The sequence below is a fragment of the Punica granatum genome, chromosome 1, assembly GCF_007655135.1.
Source record: "Punica granatum isolate Tunisia-2019 chromosome 1, ASM765513v2, whole genome shotgun sequence".
NCBI lineage: Eukaryota > Viridiplantae > Streptophyta > Magnoliopsida > Myrtales > Lythraceae > Punica > Punica granatum.
Window position 1 is genome coordinate 51,213,603 of NC_045127.1, and position 24,270 is coordinate 51,237,872.

The 24,270-nt window shown below is 42.4% G+C and overlaps 5 protein-coding genes across 6 annotated transcripts; 4 read left to right on the top strand and 1 right to left on the bottom strand.

Moving 5' to 3' along the window:
* Positions 1–2,009: 2,009 nt before the first annotated feature.
* On the top strand, positions 2,010–3,750 carry LOC116193195 (benzyl alcohol O-benzoyltransferase). The gene is made up of 2 exons (XM_031521992.1): positions 2,010–2,538; positions 2,666–3,750. Exons 1-2 carry the CDS (start codon positions 2,098–2,100, stop codon positions 3,596–3,598), a joined length of 1,374 nt encoding a protein of 457 aa, XP_031377852.1. The 5' UTR covers positions 2,010–2,097; the 3' UTR covers positions 3,599–3,750.
* Positions 3,751–4,235: 485 nt separating this feature from the next.
* LOC116192627 lies at positions 4,236–6,359 on the top strand. Its single transcript, XM_031521223.1, has 5 exons — positions 4,236–4,429; positions 4,524–4,611; positions 4,721–4,829; positions 5,100–5,774; positions 6,026–6,359. Exons 1-5 carry the CDS (start codon positions 4,285–4,287, stop codon positions 6,110–6,112), a joined length of 1,104 nt encoding a protein of 367 aa, XP_031377083.1. The 5' UTR covers positions 4,236–4,284; the 3' UTR covers positions 6,113–6,359.
* Positions 6,360–7,293: 934 nt separating this feature from the next.
* Positions 7,294–9,053, top strand: LOC116214334 (2-alkenal reductase (NADP(+)-dependent)). Its single transcript, XM_031549753.1, has 5 exons — positions 7,294–7,654; positions 7,735–7,915; positions 8,052–8,218; positions 8,301–8,383; positions 8,473–9,053. The coding sequence occupies exons 1-5, from the start codon at positions 7,430–7,432 to the stop codon at positions 8,849–8,851; spliced, it is 1,035 nt and encodes a 344-aa protein (XP_031405613.1). The 5' UTR covers positions 7,294–7,429; the 3' UTR covers positions 8,852–9,053.
* A 103-nt stretch (positions 9,054–9,156) lies between these two features.
* On the bottom strand, positions 9,157–14,627 carry LOC116214324 (acetolactate synthase small subunit 1, chloroplastic). Its single transcript, XM_031549740.1, has 12 exons — positions 14,192–14,627; positions 13,889–14,102; positions 13,703–13,786; positions 13,495–13,563; positions 13,239–13,322; positions 12,922–13,074; positions 12,162–12,248; positions 11,474–11,578; positions 11,270–11,392; positions 10,536–10,688; positions 10,146–10,211; positions 9,157–9,539 (listed from the first exon to the last, which is right to left on the bottom strand). The coding sequence occupies exons 1-12, from the start codon at positions 14,515–14,517 to the stop codon at positions 9,456–9,458; spliced, it is 1,548 nt and encodes a 515-aa protein (XP_031405600.1). The 5' UTR covers positions 14,518–14,627; the 3' UTR covers positions 9,157–9,455.
* A 1,566-nt stretch (positions 14,628–16,193) lies between these two features.
* Positions 16,194–23,311, top strand: LOC116196168 (mitochondrial proton/calcium exchanger protein). 2 transcript variants are annotated; one of them, XM_031525759.1, is made up of 15 exons: positions 16,194–16,474; positions 16,981–17,669; positions 17,784–18,096; positions 18,551–18,697; positions 18,831–18,919; positions 19,053–19,145; positions 19,672–19,798; positions 19,968–20,032; positions 20,224–20,398; positions 20,687–20,878; positions 20,980–21,027; positions 21,962–22,108; positions 22,215–22,297; positions 22,380–22,495; positions 22,794–23,311. In XM_031525759.1, the coding sequence occupies exons 2-15, from the start codon at positions 17,074–17,076 to the stop codon at positions 22,874–22,876; spliced, it is 2,274 nt and encodes a 757-aa protein (XP_031381619.1). In that variant the 5' UTR covers positions 16,194–16,474; positions 16,981–17,073; the 3' UTR covers positions 22,877–23,311. The 2 variants fall into 2 exon arrangements, with proteins under 2 accessions (XP_031381619.1, XP_031381628.1); XM_031525768.1 differs by lacking the exon at positions 16,194–16,474 and adding an exon at positions 16,552–16,698.
* Positions 23,312–24,270: the final 959 nt, after the last annotated feature.

A 24,270-nucleotide genomic window follows, 5' to 3' on the forward strand; every position in this document is an offset into this window, starting at 1 on the left:
ATCCTAGGGTTTTAGGTTTGGTAACGGAGTGAGGGAGGAGATCTGAAGATCGAGGATGGGGTCGAAGTTAGTCTTTTTTGCTGGTGTGACAACGACTTCCTCGAGCTTAACAATGGGTGTGACCTGAATACTAATGTCCTCGTTGGCGGCGGCATCCTCTTTTTCCCCGTGCTCATGCTCCGGTTCGGTGCTAGCCATACGAAGAATGTTGGAGCAGACTATAGTGAGAAATGGAGCGCGAGAGAGCCAAGCAGGGGGCTTGATTTGATCGAGAAAGAGATAGAGAGAGAGGGTGGAGGGAGGGCGGCGGGGTCAGGACGGATCTCGCCGTGTCGAAGGAGAGGGCAAGCTCGGGGCAGATCGCGCCTGAGTCGAAGGAGAGGTCGGGACGGTGAACAGGGGGAAGAGAAGATGACGAACACTTAACGCGCAAAAGAGAGAGGGGGTAGGGAAAAATTGAAAACTTTTTAAAAATTTGGATCGTTTTGTAATTTTAAAAAATTTGGAGTAGAGTTAAACAAAGTATAACTCTCACTCATTAGATAAACACTGACACGTAATATTATTATTTATAGCATGCAATTACCTCGAAAATGATCCTACTTGAAAATATATTTTAGCTTACATGTACGTAATGTATTTTTTTTCCTCCGATTTCTAATGAACTCGTTTTATTTGGATTTTCGTAGAAATTCGTATAACTCTCGCACATTAGATAAATACTGACACGTAATATTATTATTTATAGCATGCAATTACCTCGAAAATGATCCTACTTGAAAATATATTGTAGCTTACATGTACGTAATGTAATTTTTTTTCTCCGGTTTCTAGTGAACTGGTTTTATTTAGATTTTCATTAACTTGACTCGTAGAAATTCGTATAAGTGCCCGGGAAAAGTTCGATGATGTTGAAAGTCTGCATAATTCAGTCCAAATATATCTATGGCACGAGAACGCAGAAAGTACCTAAGCCACGATGTCGACTTTCTCCTGACATTTAATGGAAATTACTTCGACATGATTCAAGTATGAACTGATCGCAATTGGGCCAGATATATCAATGTGTTCTACGATGAGGTTGTGGGGGGGACCAGGCAAGTGTTTCCACACCACTCCCCGAGTCGTGTCAAATCTAAAAAAAGAATGAGGTCTAAAGTCGTAATTATTAAATCCACTGAAATTTTTTTAGGTAGATAAATCCATTGAAATTTAAAAAAGGTGTAATAATTGAGGATGCGATATAATTTACTGCACAAATAACTCATGCCGTTGGTCCAAATGAAGAGGTTTTGAGTATGTCTTTTATTAATGGAGCATTTCATGTGCTTTTTTCTTTCCCCTCATTTTATACTCTCTCTCTCTTTTTTTTGAGATCACGACATATTTTCATTCTACTTTTTACAATTAATTCTCTCTTGAGCGTCGACTTGGTCCTAAATTTGAGATGTTCTCATTGAATTTTCAACTCTTATACAGCAATTAAAGTTTATTCGTGGGGTGTAATTTGCCAGTTACATCACATTTATTTTCCTTTCTCAAAGCATTCTTAGCTTGGTGTCTCGCTTGAGCATCAGCTTGGTCGTGCACTTGCGATGCTTCCAGTGAATTTGAGCTTGTTCACATACGTGCCATGTCTCTTCATGATGACCATCGACCTATCGTCGAACCAAAAAAAAAAAAAAAAGATACGATTGTTAATTTCTGAATGAATGCTCAATCTTCATTTAACTCAATGTATGAATACATAAAACCTATCGTACGATTACAAAGAAGCAAGTATCTGCGGTTGCCTAAATTACATGGACTAATAAGGCTAGACAAATAAAATACAAAAATATCTACGATATCTCCACAAATCTCGATATATCCCTTAATAATGATAATAATTTAATAATTAGCAGCGGCGTCAACTTATAGTTTGAAGCAGCCGGGAAATTGCTAAGCGGACTTTGGTCCACCTTCAGCAAAATGAATATGACAAAGATTCTCCAACTATATAAATGAGTAATTGAGCTGAGAAAGCTTATCACTCGATCAGTTAAATCCCATGCTCCCAACGGCTTTAGGCTTGTCCCATTGTTAGTTATCACTGTCATGGCAAGTAGTGAATTAGTGTTCAAGGTCCGGAGAAGCGAGCCCGAGCTTATCCGTCCAGCCAGGCCGACTCCCCACGAGTTCAGGAGGCTCTCCGACATCGATGACCAGGAGAGCCTCCGGTTCCAGATCCCGACCATTTACTTCTACCGCTGTGATCCTAAAATGGGGGGGAGGGACCCCGTGGAGGCCGTGAGGGACGGGCTGGCTCGGGCCCTGGTGTACTACTACCCGTTTGCCGGGAGGCTGAGGGAGACTGAGGGGAGGAAGCTTGTTGTGGAGTGTACCGGGGAGGGGGTGATGTTCATAGAAGCTGACGTGGACCTCCGGCTGGAGCAGTTCGGGGATGCCCTCCAGCCTCCCTTCCCCTGCCTGGAGGAGCTCCTCTTCGACGTCCCGGGCTCCGGAGGGGTGCTTGATTCACCCCTACTTCTCATTCAGGTATATGTACTTTCTTAACGATAAATAACGAATTATACCGTCATCTAGTATGGTAAACTTTTCATGCAGTCGGTTATGGTCATTTCAAGATTTTTACATGGTGTTGGTTCGGGTTGATATGATGCAGGTGACACGGCTTAAGTGCGGGGGCTTCATCGTTGCGGTCCGCCTCAACCACACCATGAGCGACGCCAGTGGGCTCAGCCAGTTCCTGAATGCGGTCGCGGAAATGGCAAGGGAAGCGACCCGTCCTTCGGTCCTCCCAGTGTGGCAGAGAGAGCTCCTGGATGCCAGGAACTCTCCCCGGGCCACGTTCCCCCACCGCGAGTATGACGTGGTGGCCGACACCAAAGGCACTATCATCCCTCTGGATGACATGACCCACAGGTCCTTCTTCTTTGGCCGTGCTGAGATTGCTGCCATCCGCCAATGCGTCCCCGAGCAGCTTCGGTCATGCTCCACGTTCGAGGTGCTCACCGCCTGCCTCTGGCAGTGCCGCACCATTGCCCTCCAGCCCGACCCGGAGGAGGAGATGCGCGTGATCTGCATTGTAAATGCACGCGCCAAGTTCAACCCTCCCCTGCCAGCGGGTTACTATGGGAATGCCTTCGCCTTCCCGGTGGCACTGGCAACCGCCGCCAAGATCTGCGGGAACCCACTGGGATACTCATTGGAGCTGGTGAGGAAGGCCAAGGCGGACGTGAACGGGGAGTACATGAGGTCTGTCGCGGACCTCATGGTAACCACAGGAAGGCGACACTTCACGGTGGTGCGAACCTACCTGGTTTCGGATGTGACTAGGGCCGGGTTCGGAGAGGTGGACTTTGGGTGGGGGAAGCCAGTATATGGTGGGCCTGCAAAGGGGGGAGTAGGGGCCATCCCAGGGGTGGCGAGCTTCTACATACCATTCCGGAATCATGAGGGAGAAGACGGCATCGTGGTCCCGATCTGCCTGCCGGGCCCGGCCATGGAGAGATTCGTGGAGGCCTTGGACCACATCCTGAAGGGTCGCAAAGTTGCGAATGTTTCCAAGCCCGCCTTTGTTCTATCGGCCCTTTAAATTGAGAATGAGAATCTTCATTTCTGTTGGCGTTTCTTGTATGATTAGCTTCTCTCGGGGTCGATATCAATAACGAACAACCGATGTACGTGGTCTTTGTTGTAATACCTGAGTTATATATGTCATGTAATATTACTTGGAACTTGGAAGGCTCTCCTTTAGTTTAGGCCAAATGACATACATCAACTATGAAACTCGGTGAAACCACGTAACTTCTTCAATTCGATTAAAACTGATGATGTTAGCAGAAAACGAATTTGCTGCAAAATTTAATAGAAATACGGATAGTGATGGTTGTCAGTTTAAACTTGAAAATCCCACGATCACTGCTGAAAATGTGATAAGGCCAACAGCGATCCCATCAGTTAATCAAATTGTGTATCGGCGATGGCGTCTAATGCAGTACCAGTGGGCTGCAAAATACCTTCTGATCTGCATAGATAACCAAAATGCAGTAAGGATTCAACTTCTTTCCATTTGGCTCTGTTAAGGACCTGACTTTGACCCAATCCTCTTAGATTCTGCCGGCCTTAAAGCCTCTTAATATGTTAATCCTAATTCTACCCAATTGGACTCATCTGCTTGGCGCCTGCAGAACACTTCACATATATATAAACACCATCAGAAAGAACCGAAACCGGAACCAAGAAGATATCAGATCTCGTTTCGACAAGGAATCATCGATCATGAGTGCTTTCTGCAATCATTCTCAGCCGAAAGGTGGATGCAAGGATAGAGATGAAGACCTCCTTCTGTTCCGGGAGCTGCATAGGCGCGACAACATCAGCCTTCTTCAGCCCGTTTCCAATGAATTTGAGCCCAACTATGCCGGTGCTTACTTTGAATCATTTCCTGAATGGCCCTTGTCTTGGGACCGGTTATGTATTATTTCTCAGAGTGAAGATTAACTTCTGTTAACGTTCAGGGAGTATTCCAATCTACAGAATTGCTTCAGCCAAGAAGAGTTCTGATAATGAATTCCTGGCCGATAACGACAAGAATGACTACAACTGGTAATTTGCTTCAGTTTTATTGCTCCGGGTTCCGGCAGGTAACTAGCAAGTCATGTATTACTGGTTGGCTATTTTCTAATGGCAATTTTTGGATGCCTCATCTGTTAAGGTTGAAAACTCCACCTGCGACTCCTCTGTTTCCGTCTCTAGAGATGGAACCGGGCACTGCAGAAGTTGTGTTACAGCGTGAACTGCCGATTATCCAGCCTCTTTCCAGGGTATGAATAGCTTGCTTCAATGGTTAAAACTGGCTTTCGCATTTGACCACACACTTACTCCAAACTTTTTTTTTTTTTGATAAATAGCTTATTGCTCTGCTTAGGGGAAAAGAATACTTATCGGCAATTGATATATCTAGAGAGTATTCAGTTCTAATACTGGAAATTGGCAAACATGTATAGTCAGAGGATATAAAGGCATTAGGAATATCAAATTTCATGGAATCAACCTTTTGTACTGAAACTTTTTTTCGCGCGCGCTACAACCAGTTTGCCGGAAACTCCAAGGAAACGAACCAAAAGTCTCTTCAGACCAAAGCTAAGGTCCCTCCACGATCAGTGGCCCCGAGTCAGAGGTCGAGCTCTTTACTGGTTGGTTTCAGAAGCAATAAATTGGTGCCACCATTAGGCGGGATGACTCGGTTGAATGAAGAACGGGGTAGAAGAGCTAATGCAACTCCCAGTTACAATAAGGTTCCCACTTCCAACAATCCCAAAGTCATTGGAACAGACTCTGATTCCAAAGCGAAGCCAAGAATTAGGGGCGTGTCACCTTTAGTGAGATCGTCGGTTCCATCTCAGTTTCCTGGATTCTCCAATGAAACACCTCCTAATCTGAGGAAAGATCGTGCAACTTCTGCTTCCCGAGGTCGACCTGCCACCAATTCCAAGTCCGAGACCGAAGCACGACCTGTAAATCCGAGGAGGCAATCATGCTCACCTAGTGTGACAAGGGGTCGGAAAGAGCCATCCCGAGCAAGTGAAGCCAACACATCCTCCTCCTCCACCAAGGCCAAATCAGCCCAAATAGGAGTAAATGGGTCGCTGATTTTAGGAAGTCGGATGGTGGAGAAAATGATGAATGCTCGGAAATTGGGAGCCGATCCAAAACCAGCACCTGGCCCGCCGAATGCCTCCGGCCTTGGAAGGATGATAAAAAATATGGTAACAATCTGGACTTTCCAATACCTGCGCAATGCAGTTCTTTCATGCAGCACCATGGAGTTAAAAATCGAAATTGAATGATTATTTATATATATTTCCCTCTAAAACTCAACTGCATTACTACATCCAGTCCGAAAACTACACGCGACAAAGCTCTATTTCATCCATAGTATATTTTTGGTAGCCAACAGGCAATCAGGAAGTAAATGATCTGCTCTCATTCTATCACGCTGTCTTCAATGCAATTGCAGGATGCCAAACGTGACCGGATCATCAGCACCCATCATCTCGGCACCATGGCTTCAAGGAGCACCCCGCGTGGTGACCTAACCAAGTAACTGTTTTGTGTACAAGTAGAATGGACTTCCCTTGACAGCACACTTTAGGAAAAGCCGAAAAGAAAGAAGGTGAAAAGAAAAAAGGACTGGATGACCAGTTAATTGAACTTGCAGGTGAGAAGAACGATCAAAGTTTTTCCAGAAAAGATTCATCTGGGTTAGACTCACCACCCAATGGTTCGGAAAGGATAATATTGATCGATGATTTCGGATTGAACTTTCTTGCTCTTGAGAGCATTGTTAGCAATATCATTTTCCTTTTCAGTTTATCAGTCGATTATCTCCATCAACTTCCGAGAAAGACAGACATGAAAGTAACTTTGGAAAAACGATCTCGGAATGCTTTTGGCATGGGAATAACAACACATAATTTTTTTCAATTAATGGATAAAAGGTTAGATTTGATAGAGAAAATATTAAATAGGAACAATTGCAGGCGCGAAGCAAATAGTCCGTGTGCCTAGTCTTTCCCTTTCCCATAGGTTCCAGGTAGTTATTCCTTACGGGACCTCAGGCTCGAAATGTGTGGTCCAAAATTCAGAATATCGTAACAGGTTAATGTTTCCAGTATGCAGTTATAGGTGAGATCAGATGGTTCTAGCTAATAGGAGTATATAATCCGAAACCGCTGCCATACTTTTTTGCCGCGGATATGGTAACCAGTTTAGCTCATAAGGCCGATGTAGTTTCTTTTATTGTCGGGTGCGGTTGCTCCCCTGCCACCGATTACACAGCATGTTTAATTCGTCTCTTTACCGAGCTTCTAACTGAGCAAAAGCCCATACTGCCTGCTGATCTCGCTTGAAGGTACCGACCTGACCCATTCCTATATGCTTGGGCAGGGTTTCTTGGGCAGTATCGCGATTGGCCTTCCTGTGACAGGACGATCGAATAGATTGAAGCTCATGGATATGTTTGCCATAAAATAAGTACGAGAACTGGATCCGTCCGAACCTTCTTAAGTAGTCTTACGGACCGAGTAACTGCTCCATGACCTCACTTGACTGGTAGAGAGTGAATGCACAAACGATGCCCTGTTTAGTGGCACATGTTGACCCACAATTGCCATGTGAAAGCGGGTTTTGTGATAGTATCCCACACGGGAAAGTTAAAAAATGGACTTATAGGCCTAGCGAAAATTTTACATGTCGGACGCAACTATTTAGAGCTAGCTCAGCTCACATGGTGGTAGGTAGCTGAGTTTTGGGGCTAAGGTAGGCTCCCAAAAGCCATACAAATAACTCTCCCTCCTACCCAACAGAGAGGGGGAGCAGTGACTGTGAGCAGAAAGCAGAGAGCAGAGACAAGAGTGCAGAGATGGCGACTGTGAAGAATAAGCAAGTGGTGCTGAAGAGGTACGTGGAAGGGACGCCCAAGGAGACGGACATGGAGGTGCAGCAGAGCAGCCGCAGCGGTCTCACCGCGCCAAAGGGCTCCTCGGCTTTCCTCGTCAAGAACCTCTTTCTCTCCTGCGACCCTTACATGTTCCGCCGCATGCGGCAGTACTATGGCTCTTACATACCCCCTTTTGTCCCCGGTCAGGTGTTACCACTGCCCCACCATTGTTCCTTCTCCTCTGCTTCTGCTTCCATTTCCGATTCCATTGCCTGATCGTCTTGCAGCCCATCGAAGGGTTCGGCGTGGCCAGAGTTATCGATTCCGATGACCCGGCGTTCAAGCCCGGGGATATCGTCTCGGGGACCACTGGGTGGGAGGACTACAGCTTGATCCGTAAACACGAGCAGCTGAGGAAGATTGACCCGCACCTCGGCGTCCCCCTCTCCTACCATCTCGGCCTCCTAGGTGCTAGGCATTCATTCGTGATCTTCTATCATGACTCATTAGCGTTATGATTATCATTCCCATCGAGTGACAGATCCATGAACATTTCTATGTCGCGCAGAAATGATGAAAATTCCTTGTTCTGTCTCGCCTGCAGGAATGCCGGGATTCACAGCATATGCTGGATTCTACGAGGTGTGCTCCCCGAAAAAGGGGGAAACAGTTCTCGTCTCGGCGGCTTCTGGAGCAGTTGGACAGCTTGTCGGCCAATTCGCCAAGTTGCACGGTTGCTATGTAGTCGGGAGTGCCGGTTCGAGCCAGAAGGTCCGATAAGTATCCTTTCTCTGTTCCGCAGTTTATCAAAGTCGCAGTTCGTTCTGAGAAATGTTTTCGGGATTTCCCATAGGTTGATTTGTTGAAGAACAAGCTTGGATTCGATGAAGCTTTCAACTACAAAGACGAGCCGGACCTTGATGCAGCTTTAAAAAGGTCAGCCGCAGCGACAAGCCATATGGCTTATCCTTGTTCTTATTATCAAATCATCCCGAGCACAACCTCGTATCCCGACTTTCGAGCAGGTACTTTCCTCAAGGGATCGACATCTACTTTGACAACGTGGGGGGATACATGCTTGACGCAGCACTTCTCAACATGCGGGTGAACGGGCGAATAGCAGTGTGTGGGATGGTATCACAGCATGCCCACTCCGACCATCGGGGGATTCACAATCTGTACAACCTCATCTCGAAGCGAATAACAATGAAAGGGTTCCTGCAGAGTGACTACCTGCACCTGTTCCCGCGCTTTGTCGAGCACGCCGTGGAACAATACTGCCGAGGAAACATCACTTACATTGAGGACCTCTGTGAGGGATTGGACAGTGCTCCGGCTGCATTTGTCGGTCTCCTTTCCGGGAAGAATGTCGGAAAGCAGGTCATATGTGTAGCCCGTGAATGAAAGGTCTCATCTCACCGAGGTTAATAATGCGAGCTGTGCTTTCGATATTCGCCCTCTCAGCTGTTGGAAATCCGAAAGACAGTTGGCCTTCATGAACCAAATGATGATTTTTATTCAACGAGTCATATTCATGTTAACTACTAGCTAATTTATCGAGATTTTGCTTCCAATGTCCAAATCAAAATATTTTCTTCAGAATGTCGAATCTGGAGCAGTTCTCGAGTAATGCCTCGTAGCCTCGAGGTTGTTCAGATGTAAAGAAAGAATAAAGGCAAAAAAGGAAAAGATGTGCAGGGGTAACAATATGGATCCGTGATATCAATTCAAGCATTGCATATGAGTCTGATACAATAATAATATCATTCATACCATCTCTGCTACTAAGATATGGCAGTCCTTGCCTTACACGACGCACCTGAATACTAACTACTAATCAGCAAATTAGGAATACTCTTATTCCGTTGATCACCAGCTCCATTACTACCCGACTGGTCGATGCTGGTAAGCACAAACTTGCACTAAAACGAGCTAGCACCATATGGAAGGTGTGATGCCAATTGCCACCTGCTCGAAATGATTGCAGCTGCGGGAGAAGTTTGGACAATTACAAGGGAAGTGGGTACCCGCGAAGATACGTAGAATCCACACCAGATTCACGAACTAATGCCACCCTTCCGGTCCGGGCCACCTTTCCATTAGTAAGGGGATGGTTTTCAGTCAATAAGATAATGCATTCAGGTCAAGATGACAGCAAAATTGAAGAGTAATCTTCAAAGAAAGGAAACTGCGGAGCATACGATAAATAAACCAGAGGAAAGAACTAGGGATCACACAGGCACAAACAGCCACATCCCCGTTTGGAATGTGCATTATTAAATGATCATATTGGACAAACACAGTAGGATAATCACCATTCAAGTAAATTCAACCTTCTAAACCTATCAAAAAGGGGAAAAAGAAAAAATTCAACCTTCCAAATTTCCAGTACGACATTCCATATTTTTTTAACAAACAAGACATCTGAGTTAAAAGGAGGCATACGATATTTACTTATGGGGGCAATGGTTCGGTCTCCTATATTCCTCAATGATTTATGTCGTGAAAAGATCACCAACCATATACAGTGGACATAAAGATATATATCTACTCTGAACCTTAAATCCGTGTATTACTTGGCAAGAAATATTAACTTAAAGAAATGATCATGAAACAGGAAATTATCTACACAGCTGTAAAGATTTTTATATATACATACATATTACCAAATTATTGGCAATAAGATTTGGAAACGGACCTCACAAATACCGTAGGGCTCTAATTGCCTTTGCAAAGCAGCCATCTTACTCAGATCACCAGTAAGCTGGAAAACACGAAACAGTTGCCTTAAACAGCATGAACACAAATTGAGTAGGAAAAGGACCGCGAGCTAGTATAGCAAATTATTAGTGTCATGCCAAATGAAAATTGTGCAAGCAGGTGCCACCTGAAAATCTGATGGAGTTCTAGGCCAACATATAAATTAAGGATAGAATATCTAAACAGCTTTTACGACAGTTAGACTGCGTCGTACTTCCACCAGTTCAATGTCGGACCAAATGATTGGATAAAAAGGAATTCAATATCTTTAAAACGATGGAAACAAACACCGACAAAGTTGCCATCGGCGTAACGTGTTAAATTTCACCTCAAGTGTAATTGTATGATCAGAAACATCAACAGCTTTGGCCCGGAATATGTTGGCAATGTCAAGAACATCCCTCCTAGCAGCAGCATCAACAGCAACCTTTATCAACATAAGCTCTCGTTCAGCAAATGGCAGGTAGGTGAAGTCCTGAACCTGAAATTCATGATAGCAACTTCTGTTATTCCTGTCCGCACTACTGACAAATACCAATGAGATTACCAGTAGAGATAAAAACTAACACCACTGTCTAGTCATGAAAAAGATTAAATTCTGAAAGGGGCTTATCAACAGTCATGTTCTACATGAATTTTACAGGCTTACAAATGAACTGATTCATATAAAGTAAAATGGGCAAAATTGACAAAAAAAAAAACTCGAGTGTAAAAAATAACTACCAGCAACATTTTACATGCTAAAGAATAAAAGAGAAATCAACATAACACACAATCTGATTGTCTTTTTAAGGCAATAAGCTCCTTGACATAAAAGAATGAGTTCTCTCCATCTGAAATGAATTGTCACCAACCCAACGTATGCAACCTTTTGCAGCAACCATAACAATAATTTTAGTATGTCTGGATACGGTTAGCATAGATGCAGAAACCATATACGTTCAATTGGAAAATCAGTGCGTGCTGCGAGTTAAGTATTCCAATGTCTGAAAGCAGAGGGCACCCCTTCTTTTACCATCCCCTGATAAGATACTACCTAAATTCATAATAATTACATTATACCTCATACATATCTATAAGCTTGTGGAGTTGCTGAACCAACTTGCTGATCGACTCATCAGTCCCAGGGATGACTGTTGTAATGCGAGAAATTCCCTCCTTTTCAGCAGGCCCGACAGCAAGACTCTGAAAATGGATACAAGAAAATGTATCAGCTGGCTGGAGAACAGACAAAGAACAATAACAAATTCATGTGAAAAGAAGAACCTGGATGTTGTATCCTCTTCGGGATATAACCCCGGTGACTAGGTTGAGGACCCCGGGAGTGTCATTCACAAGCATGGACAAGGTGTGAGATCTCAATCCCATTTCCTATTAAGTTTAATATTGTCCATTTTAGAATGAGAGAAATGATACCCAGCACAGCACAACATAGGGAATTATTGGTAATCAGTACATGACAGAAGCTTCCCCTAAACGTCTGCGAAGTGATTACAGAAACCCAATGTTGAAATTGTCTAACAAAGATCCATAATAGAGAATTGAACAGCGAAGTCTGATGTTTGAAAAGAATACCAAACAAGGTGATGGTTTCTTCTCAGTCTATGGAGCAATGGGTTAAAAAAGAAACAGCATATTCATGCAGCATTAAGTCACGCAAATGAACTTCTCGTCAATTGTAAAACAACCATCCTAAGCAATAGACGCCCTAGTGCTTGAGAGCAAAATGTAAGAGAAGGACTCTCCAAATTTCCAAAACTGGACAAGAATATGCATTCCCAATCTAAATTATCATGTGAAACACAGGCAGTATACACATAAATCCGCAGTTCAATTCTCCTTAAGCTGTTAGGGAGCTCAATTGCATTCACAATTCTCAAGTGACTATATTGCACATTAATTTCCAGACTTTAATGTGAACATATTGTAAACATAAGTGGTTAAAGGATCTTACATCTTCATCATTGAGGACCCCCCAATGAGCATCAAGAACTTGATTAAGTAAGTAGTAGTCGTCAGGTTCCACTGGATAAACATCACCCTTCAAAACAGAATTAGACATTCATCATTTCTCGTGTAAGATCTAAGTTGGCTGACTTTTGTCATAAACAATCAAAGAGAAACATGAAAATCATGGAAAAAGAGGCAATAAGAAGATAGTATTGGAAATTAATTTTTTCTTTTTTATATATCTCCGTGTATGGGTTAAGAGAAAGGACGAAAAGAATGACCATAAGTAAATATGCTCACTGGAGCTCTCAAATAGATCTCCCTTTCTCTAGGGAGAGAAGAAACATATCGTCACTCAAGCTGGAATTCACTAGAGATTACCCAACTAAGGTTGCTGAGCTGAATGAATAAGATGCATGAATCATTATTCTATTCGATAAGAGATGCAGAGATAGAACCTTTTCAATCATGATTTTATGCCATTTATTTACGAGGCCTCAAGATACCCCATGTTAACTATCCTCCAGACAACAAGACATACTTTTGGACAACTGAAAATTACACCATTCTACCTAAAGACATGACTAAAGGCCAATGTGAGTGTTGCAAATTTGTTATCATGCATCCATTTGATAGTACAATACAATCAACATAGTGATCCACAAAGAGTTCCACTTTGAAATCATTTCCAGAAGACATATATGCACAAGTAATAAATAATAGTAAAACTGAATCTAAAGCCTAATAGGGAGAAAGACTGATACCCGTGAAGATTCTGTCGAATTGCCATTAAATGACTGATTTGATTTCTTTAAAGGTTTCTTAACAGGAGTAATTCCGTCAAGTGCAGGATAAGAGGCTGCATAAAAGCCCCAAAATGGAGCTGTCTCGCCCATCTTCTCTCGTCTCAAGGCAATCTGCACTATAGAAAGACAATTTTAGATAACCGGCATCTTGAAGACCGACATGCTGGGGCTAAAACGACTCGTTGCATACGAGGTAATCAGCCAATGTGATTTCAATAAGCAATTTCTATCTCCACATTGGAATAAGAAATGTCCTAAATCTTTGGTTATCTTACCCTTCCAGTCCTTGCAATTTCTTTGATACCAAACTTGCGCATATTTCTTTGAACTGCTTCCATCTTGCCAGGATCTCCGGTGACCTGTCAAGCACGGAACTTGAAATAAAAAAATCATTCGATGACAGTGAAGCCTGAAGTCCCAAGTATATTAAGTTATATTCATCTAATAACACTTGGTAGATTAATGTCGGCCCTCATCCATATGAAATTTGAATTCCAGTTAGACTAATGAGAGGTTTGAAGAACCAGTTACCTCGATAGTTAGCGTGTGTTCTGAGATATCCACGATTCTCGCTCGGAAGATGTCCACTAACCACATGATCTGAAGATAAAAAGAAACAAATTAACCAAATTCTTCACAGACGCAAGCCGCATAAACTACGAAATCAGGCTGCAGTTACACTTACAGGTCAATTAGTCATCTCGTCCTCGACATAAAAAACACGCTACATTAAACTTACCTCGGGCCGTGTGGTAGAGTCCGCATTAAGCTTTATGAGCATCAACTCGCGCTCCACTTGGGGTTCCTTTGAGATATCATCAACCTGAGCGAAACAGCAGATTCATAATCCACACTAGAGCAGGTCATCGGCACATGATGCACTAAAGGTGTTAAATTTGAATGGGATATGGGAGACTCCACTCGCCTTGATGACATTGACGAGCTTGTTAAGCTGTTCCACGACCTGTCGCAAGACCCTGTCAGTTCCCGAGACGACAATGGTGAACAGGGCCTTGTCCTTGTTCAGACCGACAGCGAGGGACTCGATGTTGTAGCCCCTCCGAGCGAAGACTCCGGCTATGCGGTTAATAATACCGCTCTCGTCCCCGACAAACACCGAGATGGTATGGCGTTTCACCCTGAAATGAGATAAGATTGGACCATAATGGCAGCAGCCTCCGTCAAGTCGCCAGAAGAAACAGAAGGATAAGAGTGAGGAGAAGCTCACTTGGACTTGGAGAGGGCAGCGGGAGGAGGTGCGTTGTTGGGCGGAGTAGGACCGGAGAAGGAGGAGGAGGAGGAGGAGGAGGAGGAGGCTTCTCCCAGCTTATTGGACACAGAGAGCGGCCTCGGCGCTTCCCTGCTCGTGGGGCTGAGACGTAGCGGTCCGAAATGGAGAGAAGCAGCAGCAGCACGGGAGCTGCCTTTGCTTCGACAATGGCAGAGCAGGAGACGGGAGCTGCTGCAGCTCCCATGGCCATGAGCTGCGGTGGTGCTCGGAGCTTCTAGTTTGGCGCCCAGGGAAGCGCCGTAGGGTGTCGCGGCCGCCGCCATGGAGAGAGAGAGAGAGAGGGAGGGAGGGAGAAGGTGGGCGGGTGAGAAGGGAGATCAGAGGGCGAGCTTCACTTGTCACAGTCTCATTGCTCAACCACAGTTACTGCTCACTTCACTATGACATCGTTTCCTATTTTCTTTTATTTTTTATGCAGCACATGGTTCATTCCCTAGTCAAAGTCAAATTTATAATTGTTTTCCAAATTCTTTTTCTTTTCTTTTTTTTCCGGTTGATTTCATCTTTTTTTTCTAAAAATGATACTTAAATTACTTTAACCAGAAAATCCCGGTTACAAACTAGCCGGGTACAAGATGAGCCCATAGAACAATTCAACACCCCCCCCCCCCCCCCCCCCCCCCCCCCCCCATTGGAGATAGTCTGTCCATTGTCCCCAATAATTTTACGCTATGAATCTCAATAGCTGAGACTTACTTATGTTCGAACATCGTTTTGCTTTCATTAGTATTTATGTTTTTTTCTTTCTTCTTTTACGCAAGAAAGTCAAAACTTCACGAATGCATAAAGTGCAATCACATTAAAATACATGCAAAGTAAATTACCCAAAGTAGCAGTAAAATAACCCAATATTAAATAAATTACACATTTTAAGAAAATTAATTGTGATAAATTATTTAGGTTTCCAATAAATTATTTTAATGGAAATAAAATATACTGGATTTGAAGAGTTTTTACTTACTTTATTAGTAAATTATATGAATTTTGAAAAAAAAAATGACTTGAAACTTTTAGCCTAGGGTTTGATTGCACCGGAACGAAATCATAGACGAGAGATTGTGAAGTCCCTTAATATCAACTGTGCTAAGAAAGATCACCAGAAGAACAACCATCAAACACATAACGAGATCATAGACAACAAGACTTGATCCACGGTTGAGGCTAACCTTGCTCGAACCAAATATCCCTTAAAACAACGTATAAGAAAGCAAACCTATGTTTAAACTTTGTAGCATCGGATGATTTGTTAGATTTTATCACGAACTGCTTGTCATAACAACTAGCTCAGAGGATCTCTCTCTCTTTTTCTTTTTTCTTTTTTTTCCTATTTCCACTTTGAAAAACTAAAGAAAAGAAAAGAAAATATAGTTTTTTTTTTATTGCAACGTATAATAAGAATATATATATATATATATATATATATATATATATTCTGTTCGGTGTACAGGCTACAGCTTAAGAACTTTGTATGGACAAAATATTCAGACGATTTTTTTCTAAAGTTGGATTTTTTTTTTTGCTGAATATTTTCTAAAGTTGGATTGAGTACAAGAGGTAGCACGAATATTCTACCATCGACTGAAGGAGCCCCCGTAGTCATGACACCGGTACCATTACTGCTCGGAAAAGACCACAGTGCTCGACCGAGATCGTCAAATGGCTAGACATGCAGTCAGTGGGCTCGTGCAGGGCTCCAATTAAGGGGCGATAGGTCTACCACGATATGTCAGGACTACTCCACTGGGATCACCGGCAACCCCGAGACCTATTATGATCTTTACCGAGATCAAGTTAACTCCGGTCACACGGTACATTCAAATGAGGCGACCGGAGGAGCTGGTTTTCGGTACCAGAGCCGCAACAAACCGGACCGTATATGCGAGCGAACGGTGGAACGGTGAGATCATGACATTGGTAAGGTCTTAAACAACCAAAAACTAATTAAAAGCCGGGAAGAGTCAAATGTAAAAGGCCCCCCCCAGCCGACGGAGACTATCGGCGTCGCAAGAAAAACCGAAGCAGAGAAATAGCATCAGCGCAGCCCAAGGGGACCCACGGCCACTCCCACAGCCTGCCGACTCGGCCACTCTCAGCTTCCGTCTCCTTTCTCTTCCTTCCGTCCCGACAGCCTCTCAGTCCCCACCCTCTCTCTCTCTCTCTCTCTCTCTCTCTCTCTCTGCGCTCCTTTCTCCGCCTCCCAGTCCGCCGCGAGATACACTGGTGAGTTTCGGTTCTGCTTGACTTTACCCGTTTGATTGTTGACCGAGATTAGCTTTTTTCGGGGTCCCGACATTTGCTTGCTTCCATTTCGATTGCTGGTGAATCATGCGGGAAGGGAGTGTTGTTTGCTCTTCGTTGTCGCGTTGCTCGATCAAATACGATTGCCCGAGCTCGTTTGTTACCTCTTCTCGCTGCGCCTCTTATTCTCCCTGCTTCACGGATAGGTTTGCTACTGCCCCTCATTTTCTCCCTCGGTCACTCGCGCATGCTTAGCTGCCGAGAGGATGAGCCCTTGAGTATGTTTTGACTGCCTGGGGATGTGTTGTCCGTCGTGGTCATTGATAGTTTTTGTTTTGATCAGAATGATATCGATGAAGCTTAGAGGTGCTAGAAGTTACTGCTGCGATACTGCTTTTTAGGCTTCGAAGAGACAATCTTGAACTTGCTTTTTGAGGCTGGGTTAGTCAATTTTGATGGGTTATTTGACCATTTTTATCTGTTGACAGATTGGCCCGCGAAGTGATTGACCCCGAGATTTGATCCCTCTGTCTTGGACATGTCAGCATTGGTCCCAGAATAAGCACCTGCAGACAGTGAGAATGGCTTCGAGAGCAATCTTGTATAGGCGGAAGAACCTTCAAGACCTCCCGAGACGGTCCTCTGGTTTGATTCGGTTGTTTGCTGGCTTCGAGCATGATCAAGCTTCGCATTGTGATCACCGGTGGAATTTCAGGCGCTTGGCATGTAATTCACCTTCTAACAGTGATGACAGGGCTGATGGAAGTTTTGATGTGAAGTTGCCATTATCAGTCTTTTCTACTGAAGTTTTTCTGAGGAAACACAAACTATTTGGAGTTTCCAGATTGGACTCTGGATTTGAGAGGAGAGAATTTGTTTCTCCCTTTGGAGGTACAAGGACGGTAGACTTTGTTCGTCATGCTTCAACAGCAACAGCTGATCAACCTGAATCCAGCAGTGCTAAAGCTGGACGGAAGCAACAAGCTACTAAACAGAATAAGGAGGCTTCACCTGAGGACTGTGACCAGGCCGTTGAAGGCCTGAGTTCAGCAAAAGCAAAGGCAAAGGCTAAACAAATTCAAGAATCTCAAAAGAGTGATAAATCTGTCGTAAAGAGAATATGGGCCATGCTTTTGGGCATTGGTCCCGCTTTGAGAGCTGTTGCTTCCATGAGCAGGTTATTTGCTATGTGTACATATTGGTTGATGTTGCATGTATATATGTATACGTAATCTGAAGTTGTATCTGATGCAAGTCATAAATTTCTTGTCTAATTTTCTACTTTTTCCAGAGAGGATTGGGCCAAAAAGATTCACCACTGGAAGGATGAATTTAAGTCCACCCTGCAACATTATTGGTTGGGTACCAAATTACTGTGGGCTGATGTTAGGATTAGCTCACGGCTGCTAGTAAAACTAGCTAGTGGAAAGGGTCTTTCTAGGAGAGAGAGACAACAACTGACACGCACAACAGCCGATATTTTCAGGCTAGTCCCTTTCGCAGTCTTTATTATAGTTCCATTCATGGAGTTTTTGCTGCCGGTATTCTTGAAACTATTTCCGAACATGTTGCCATCAACTTTCCAGGACAAGATGAAAGAAGAGGTATGTTGCATTCTACAGCTTGTTTTCTTTGATTGCATATTTGCCATCAGGGGCGCATTCAATCATGTTAATTAGATATATGCAGACAAAAAGAAATGCTGTCTCTTCCATATACTGGGGAAATCAATTATTTGTCTAGTTATAAGATGCTTTTTACAGTATATTATTCTCTTATGATAATTTATGGTTCTTAAGACTTCTACAACCAGGACTTACTGTTGTGAACTTTTTATCGTGTCCCTGGCGGTCAACATATGGTTGCTGTTGTGATTTGGGAAGTAACATGACTTGCAAAGCTTTTTCTCCTTGATCATTGATCAGCCTAGTTCATAAGCAGAACAAGCACATAAATTGGTGTGCCTGTTGCATAGAAGATGCATGTGATTACATATTTTGTACCTGCATTCTGTGATTCGGACAAATTTATTGTTCGAAGATAATTTTTAAATTGTAGGAGCAACTGAAAAGGCGGCTTAATGCGAGAATAGAGTATGCAAAGTTCCTTCAGGACACTGTGAAAGAAATGGCAAAGGAAGTCCAAAACTCACGAAGTGGGGAAATAAAAAAGACAGCAGCAGATCTTGATGAATTTATGAACAAGGTGAAGTTTTGTACAGTCACCATGTTTTCAGATTCTTAAAGTACTTTTATAGATGGCCTTCCCTTGCAGAAATAGAGAAAAGAAGAAAAAGAGAGAATTTCCATATTTTTGATTCAGTCTACCTTTTATACAGGTTAGAACAGGTGCTCGTGTTTCGAATGAAGAAATATTGGGCTTTGCCAAGCTATTCAATGATGAGCTTACATTAGATAACATTAGCAGGTGGATGGGTGTTCCAAATATTTTTCTTTCTTAGTCACAATCTTATCTCTACTTGCCACCTGAAGAAACATTGTTGGTTGAGTGACCTAAAAGGTCTCCTTTATCTTGTTACTGTCGTTTTGTCTTTGTCCAGGCCTCGACTTGTAAATATGTGCAAATATATGGGAATCAGCCCATATGGAACAGATGCATACCTGCGCTATATGCTTCGGAAGAGACTCCAAGAGTAAGACCATGTGTTCTCTGATGAAGATAACTCTTCTAATTCAGTCAGTTGTCTGTTAAATTTACGTATTCGGGCTGCAGCCTTTTTAAAGCTTGCGCTGTTGTCAATGTTGCTTTATCTTTAACAACCACACATTACATAAAGAACCGCTTCCCAGGATATCGCATCAGTTATTTGTCTTCAATCTGTAAATTGTCATATTTTCATTTTGCATTTGTGCAGTTTGTCTTTCTCTTTTGTCCTTCCTAGATTCATAGAGTTTTGGTTCTCAGCTACATTATTCCTCTTGAATGTTCATGTTTCTGGTGAATTTGAAATTCTTTTAGTATTTTGCTTTATTTTGGGGGCCAATAAAATAACATATTGGATGCTCAGCCACAAATGAAGAAAAGGTTACAATAATATGGATGTTTCGTGAAGATAAATGTAGTGAATGTAAAGTTTCATACAGTTCCAGGGTCACCATAAAATTGATTACTAGTTAAGCTAGTATTCGACTTGAATTGTTTTCCATCGTGTCTGGCAGGATCAAGACGGATGATAGGATGATCCAAGCAGAAGGTGTGGAGTCTCTTTCAGAAGAAGAGCTTCGTCAAGCCTGCAGGGAGCGAGGCTTACTTGGTTTACTTTCAGTCGAGGAAATGCGACAACAGGTTAACCGTTGGATGTCCTTTACTCATAAATTTGATTTCAATATGAAGACCAACTTCATCAATTTTTAGAGGACCAGGAAAGCAGTTAATCAGCCTGTTGCACATGTTATACTATCTGAGGTCTAACACATCTTAGTTAAGTCATTTGACTCATGACTTGTGTTTGCAGCTTCGTGATTGGCTGGATTTGTCACTCAACTATTCTGTCCCATCATCGCTTCTAATTCTATCACGGTAACTAGACACTTTTACCATACTTGCACGAAGAAGTGGAAATGTTTGGGAATGTTTTCAGCACATAAAGCTGGAGCTGTTTGCGTGGCGCATTTCCCTTATGTTGTACCAAACATGAGCTTTGTGTCCTTAGATGAACTGTATATGGGATGACCCTTTTCTTTTTGCTAAAACGCTGTGGTATATTGCAGAGCCTTCTCTGTGTCTGGGAAAGTCCGGCCAGAGGAAGCTGTTCAAGCTACGCTGTCATCTCTGCCAGATGAGGTTGTGGATACGGTTGGAGTGACAACATTGCCATCTGAAGATTCTGTTTCAGAAAGGAGAAGGAAATTGGAGTTCCTTGAGATGCAGGAAGAACTGATAAAGGTTGGTTACATTTTGGGAGCTTTATAGAAATTTGACTTAATGTTGTGATCGAGAGTGTTTGGAGGAGGGGAAACGAGGGGGATTCTATCATTTTCCTCTCCTACCCTTTTCGTTTTCAAAGTCCCCTGAGGAAATATAAGGAGAGTGCTTAATAGTGGTAGATTGGTAATACTGCCTTCTGGTTTTCTTCCTAGTCCTTCACCAAAAAAGGGGTAAAATAGTCCATCATTTGTCTGTGAGATGCTTCCTCTGTCCCTTTGGATGCTCTAACCAGTTATTGATATGCAGGAGGAAGAAGAGGAGGAGGAAGAAGAGCAGGCCAAATTGAAAGAATCTATCAGTCAAAAGGATGTGGCTTTGGAAGAGATGACCATTCCTACATCAAGGGAAGCACAAGAACAGGCTAGAGCCAAAACACTGGAGAAACACGAGCAACTTTGCGAGCTTAGCCGTGCATTGGCTGTGTTAGCTTCAGCATCTGTATGCATCATAGGCAATGTTATTTAAGTAGTGTTCTTTTCACTTCTTATTTGGTATTTCATCTGATGTGCTTTTCTTATGTCTATCCCCGTAAATTTCAGTCGGTTAGCAGGGAGCGTGAAGAGTTTCTGAGGCTGGTTAAAAAGGAGGTAGACTTTCTAATCTGAGCCACCCTTAAGAAACAAGTATATTATTTCTTTTGGCAAGTAAAATAAAATTTTCTTTTCTTTTGCTGGCAAGTTTGCCTTTTCAATTCCTAGCTACTTTTTCTTGAAATCTGTCATTTTCTTTGCAGACTAAATTGTTCGTATGATAGAATCATAGAATAGTAACTTTGGAAAAAAGAAAAAGACTAGTAATTAAAATGCGATGCACTTCCATTCCAGTCTAGTTTTACGCAGCAATTCCATTCTCAAATGTTTTTATTGCTCTTTAACAAAACAGGGCGTAGATCCTAACTGTAATCCCTCTCCCATATTTTAACTTCCTGATCTGTTTGCTGTTGTAACTGTGCATACATGTCAGAAATTACTGTTTCCCCTCAGTGGTTGTGTATCCTGTCTTTAAAAGCCAAAGGTGATATTACATTTCCATTATATAAACTTCTTGTTGTACTGGCCCCCTTTGTAGTTGGAAACAATGTCTAACACGATGACCTTTGTCTACATACTAAAGTTAATGGTGCATCTATGTGGTCTATATTGGTAATTGAAGCATATTTTTTTCCATATATAATTTGCGGTGGAGAATTAAATTCATTTGAAAGCTTCAAAGGACTTTTAAGTGTCTACAATTAATGTAGAAGAATCCAAAACAAGAAAGCTGATATAATTTTATTGAAACTACTGAATTATTTATATGCTCTTGAAGAGGCCACAATAGGGAATGGGGCCAAAAATGGAGAAGATACGACTATATCAGCATAATTATTTGTCAATCTTATGGTCTTTGTCTTGTTATAAGTGAGCTAGCCAACCGATATTTGCAGGCTGAGAATAGTGGCAATGCTTAACATTAATCTTCACATCTTTGCAGATTTTCTAGCTTGTTGTTTTAGATAATCTTACTTCTGTTATTTTCCAGATAGACTTGTATAACAACATGCTGGAGAAAGAGGGCATGGAGGGTGAAGAAGAGGCGAAAAAGGCGTATAAAGCTGCTAGAGAGGACAGTGACCAGGCTGCAGAGATGGCCGTCGGCGACAAGGTCTCTTCGGCATTGATAAACAGGGTAATGAAAGTTTTAAGAATATTCCACAATCGACGTTATAAAGGTTCACTGTTTATTAAAACTTGACAGCTACATGTTGCTAATTTTTCTCATTTGTCGAGTTCAGGTAGATGCCATGCTCCAGAAGCTTGAAAAGGAAATCGATGATGTGGATGCTAAAATTGGCGATCGCTGGAGACTGCTTGACAAGTTAGTGAAACGTTGACCAGACTCTATTATTATCGAGCTATAAATACAAGCAGTAAATAACAACGATTTTGGTTATGCTTAGGGATTATGACGGTAAAGTGACTCCAGAGGAGGTCGCATCTGCTGCCATGTACCTCAAGGACACGCTGGGCAAAGAGGGCATCCAAGAACTCATTAGCAACCTCTCAAAAGACATAGGTAGCGACGATAACTTTTGTGCTTCCTTCGTTGCAATCTGGTTTGTTTAATTCAGCTTATAAATGCCTGACCATGAGAATGAGATCGCGAAAGTGCGTGAGCTGCGTATTATACACACACATGAAAAACGCGTCCTCATCCATTCTAAAGCTCCAATCCATAAGAATACAAAAGGTAGACATAGCGGTGTTTCATCGATATGAAACCGATGATATCTGTTCATGCTGGAAAGCACCATGACACGATCATTTGAGCACAGATACACTCACTGCTATACTCTATTTTCCCCCTTGAACAGAAGGAAGGATCCTTGTCGAAGATATTGTCAGGATAGGGAGCCAGACAGAAGAGGAAGATACGGCCGAAGCAAAGACGTCGTGAAAGCATTGTTTTCCTCTTTCTGGAAATAAAGCTCAGGCTAAGCCTGATCCGTTCTGTCCATAGAATTGAAAGGCCAGTCAGCCATGAAGTTTGCTCGAGGAACTTCGAGATTATATGCTCCCCCACACAAGGCGATTCGACCCAACAGTAACAAGCAAGTATGCTCTGTTGGTGAGGCATCTGACTTCAGAGCTAGGAAGTGCATATCGACTCCAAACATCGAACTTGGATTCATCATTTTGTCTTCCAATTTTATCTGAGATTTTGGACAAACCTGCGGACAGCTCCATCAGTCTGATTGTTTTCTTTCCTTTTCTGGAATACAATTTTGATTTCGGAAATTCGTTGGTCGTATACGCTTGTACTCGACAAGGCTCTATACAATATTGAAGAACATGAAGGAACAAAAAAAATAAAGGTGCAACATGTGAATCATCTGTTCTTTTCGTATGTTTCCTGGCCAGCGAGTAGCGATAACGGTGAATGACGATAAGGCACTCCTCTTGATATTTCCCTGCAATTCGGCTGTCGGCACAATCAGCATGGGCCACCTGCCATTTCCCTGAAATAAAATCATGACTGCAGTAAAATAATAAAATTTACCGTCATTCTGAAAATAAATATTTATTTATATTTACTTAAAAAAGAATTTATTTCGTCTAACTTTTTATTTTCTATTTTATATTTTTCTCTCTCCCTCCCTCCTCACTTTCTCCTCTCCCTACTAAGTACTAATTAATGTTGGATGTGTTTTTTTTCTTAATTTATTATTTTTTTTATGAGGAATCACATGAGATAATTAAGAAAAACAAACGGAATTATAATGATGAAACTAATGCCCAAAGCAAGCAAATGTGAATGGCTTCATGTCACCATCTAGTATTAGCAAAAAGACAAGGGCAAATCAAATGAAACACTTCTTCTACATGAGTTGAATTCTCAACGGAAAAATTATTTCATATCGTTTTATTTCTCATTTTGTATTCTTTTAATTTGTGTACGGACCTTTGTTGTAATTGGAAAGAAAATTATGAAGGCAGCAAGAGAGGACGTCCTCGATGAGAGAGGATTGGCATGTCCGCTCTGTTGTTGGCTGAAGCTGCCAAGAGTAATACGTAAAATGAATTAGATCGCGTTTTATAACGGAGTAGAATATGATTTCATTTAATTTTAGATTTTTTTAAAATTTTGAAATAACCCAAAACTTTCATTTTATTTTGAAAATGTGCCCCACCCCTCTATCTCCTTCACTATTCTGCAGCATTCTTTTCTCTCTACTCTCCTCCCATTGTTCAGTTCACTTCCGCCTCTACTATTTTCAAATCAACCCTGCACAACAATATGCCTCCTCCGCCTCTCCCGCAATCGACCTCTATGCCTTGAACCATAGCAGC

Coding starts and splice junctions, on each gene's coding strand:
- LOC116193195 (XM_031521992.1), top strand. CDS start 2,098: ATGGCAAGTAGTGAATTAGTGTTCAAGGTCCGGAGAAGCGAGCCCGAG. Junction 2,539..2,665: donor CACCCCTACTTCTCATTCAG/GTATATGTACTT, acceptor GATATGATGCAG/GTGACACGGCTTAAGTGCGG.
- LOC116192627 (XM_031521223.1), top strand. CDS start 4,285: ATGAGTGCTTTCTGCAATCATTCTCAGCCGAAAGGTGGATGCAAGGAT. Junction 4,430..4,523: donor ATTTGAGCCCAACTATGCCG/GTGCTTACTTTG, acceptor GTTAACGTTCAG/GGAGTATTCCAATCTACAGA. Junction 4,830..5,099: donor TTATCCAGCCTCTTTCCAGG/GTATGAATAGCT, acceptor CGCTACAACCAG/TTTGCCGGAAACTCCAAGGA.
- LOC116214334 (XM_031549753.1), top strand. CDS start 7,430: ATGGCGACTGTGAAGAATAAGCAAGTGGTGCTGAAGAGGTACGTGGAA. Junction 7,916..8,051: donor CTACCATCTCGGCCTCCTAG/GTGCTAGGCATT, acceptor TCTCGCCTGCAG/GAATGCCGGGATTCACAGCA. Junction 8,384..8,472: donor CTTGATGCAGCTTTAAAAAG/GTCAGCCGCAGC, acceptor ACTTTCGAGCAG/GTACTTTCCTCAAGGGATCG.
- LOC116214324 (XM_031549740.1), bottom strand. CDS start 14,517: ATGGCGGCGGCCGCGACACCCTACGGCGCTTCCCTGGGCGCCAAACTA. Junction 13,787..13,888: donor AGCTCGTCAATGTCATCAAG/GCGAGTGGAGTC, acceptor TGTTTCGCTCAG/GTTGATGATATCTCAAAGGA. Junction 13,075..13,238: donor AAATTGCAAGGACTGGAAGG/GTAAGATAACCA, acceptor TCTATAGTGCAG/ATTGCCTTGAGACGAGAGAA.
- LOC116196168 (XM_031525759.1), top strand. CDS start 17,074: ATGGCTTCGAGAGCAATCTTGTATAGGCGGAAGAACCTTCAAGACCTC. Junction 20,033..20,223: donor TCGCTTCTAATTCTATCACG/GTAACTAGACAC, acceptor GGTATATTGCAG/AGCCTTCTCTGTGTCTGGGA. Junction 22,298..22,379: donor CGCTGGAGACTGCTTGACAA/GTTAGTGAAACG, acceptor GGTTATGCTTAG/GGATTATGACGGTAAAGTGA.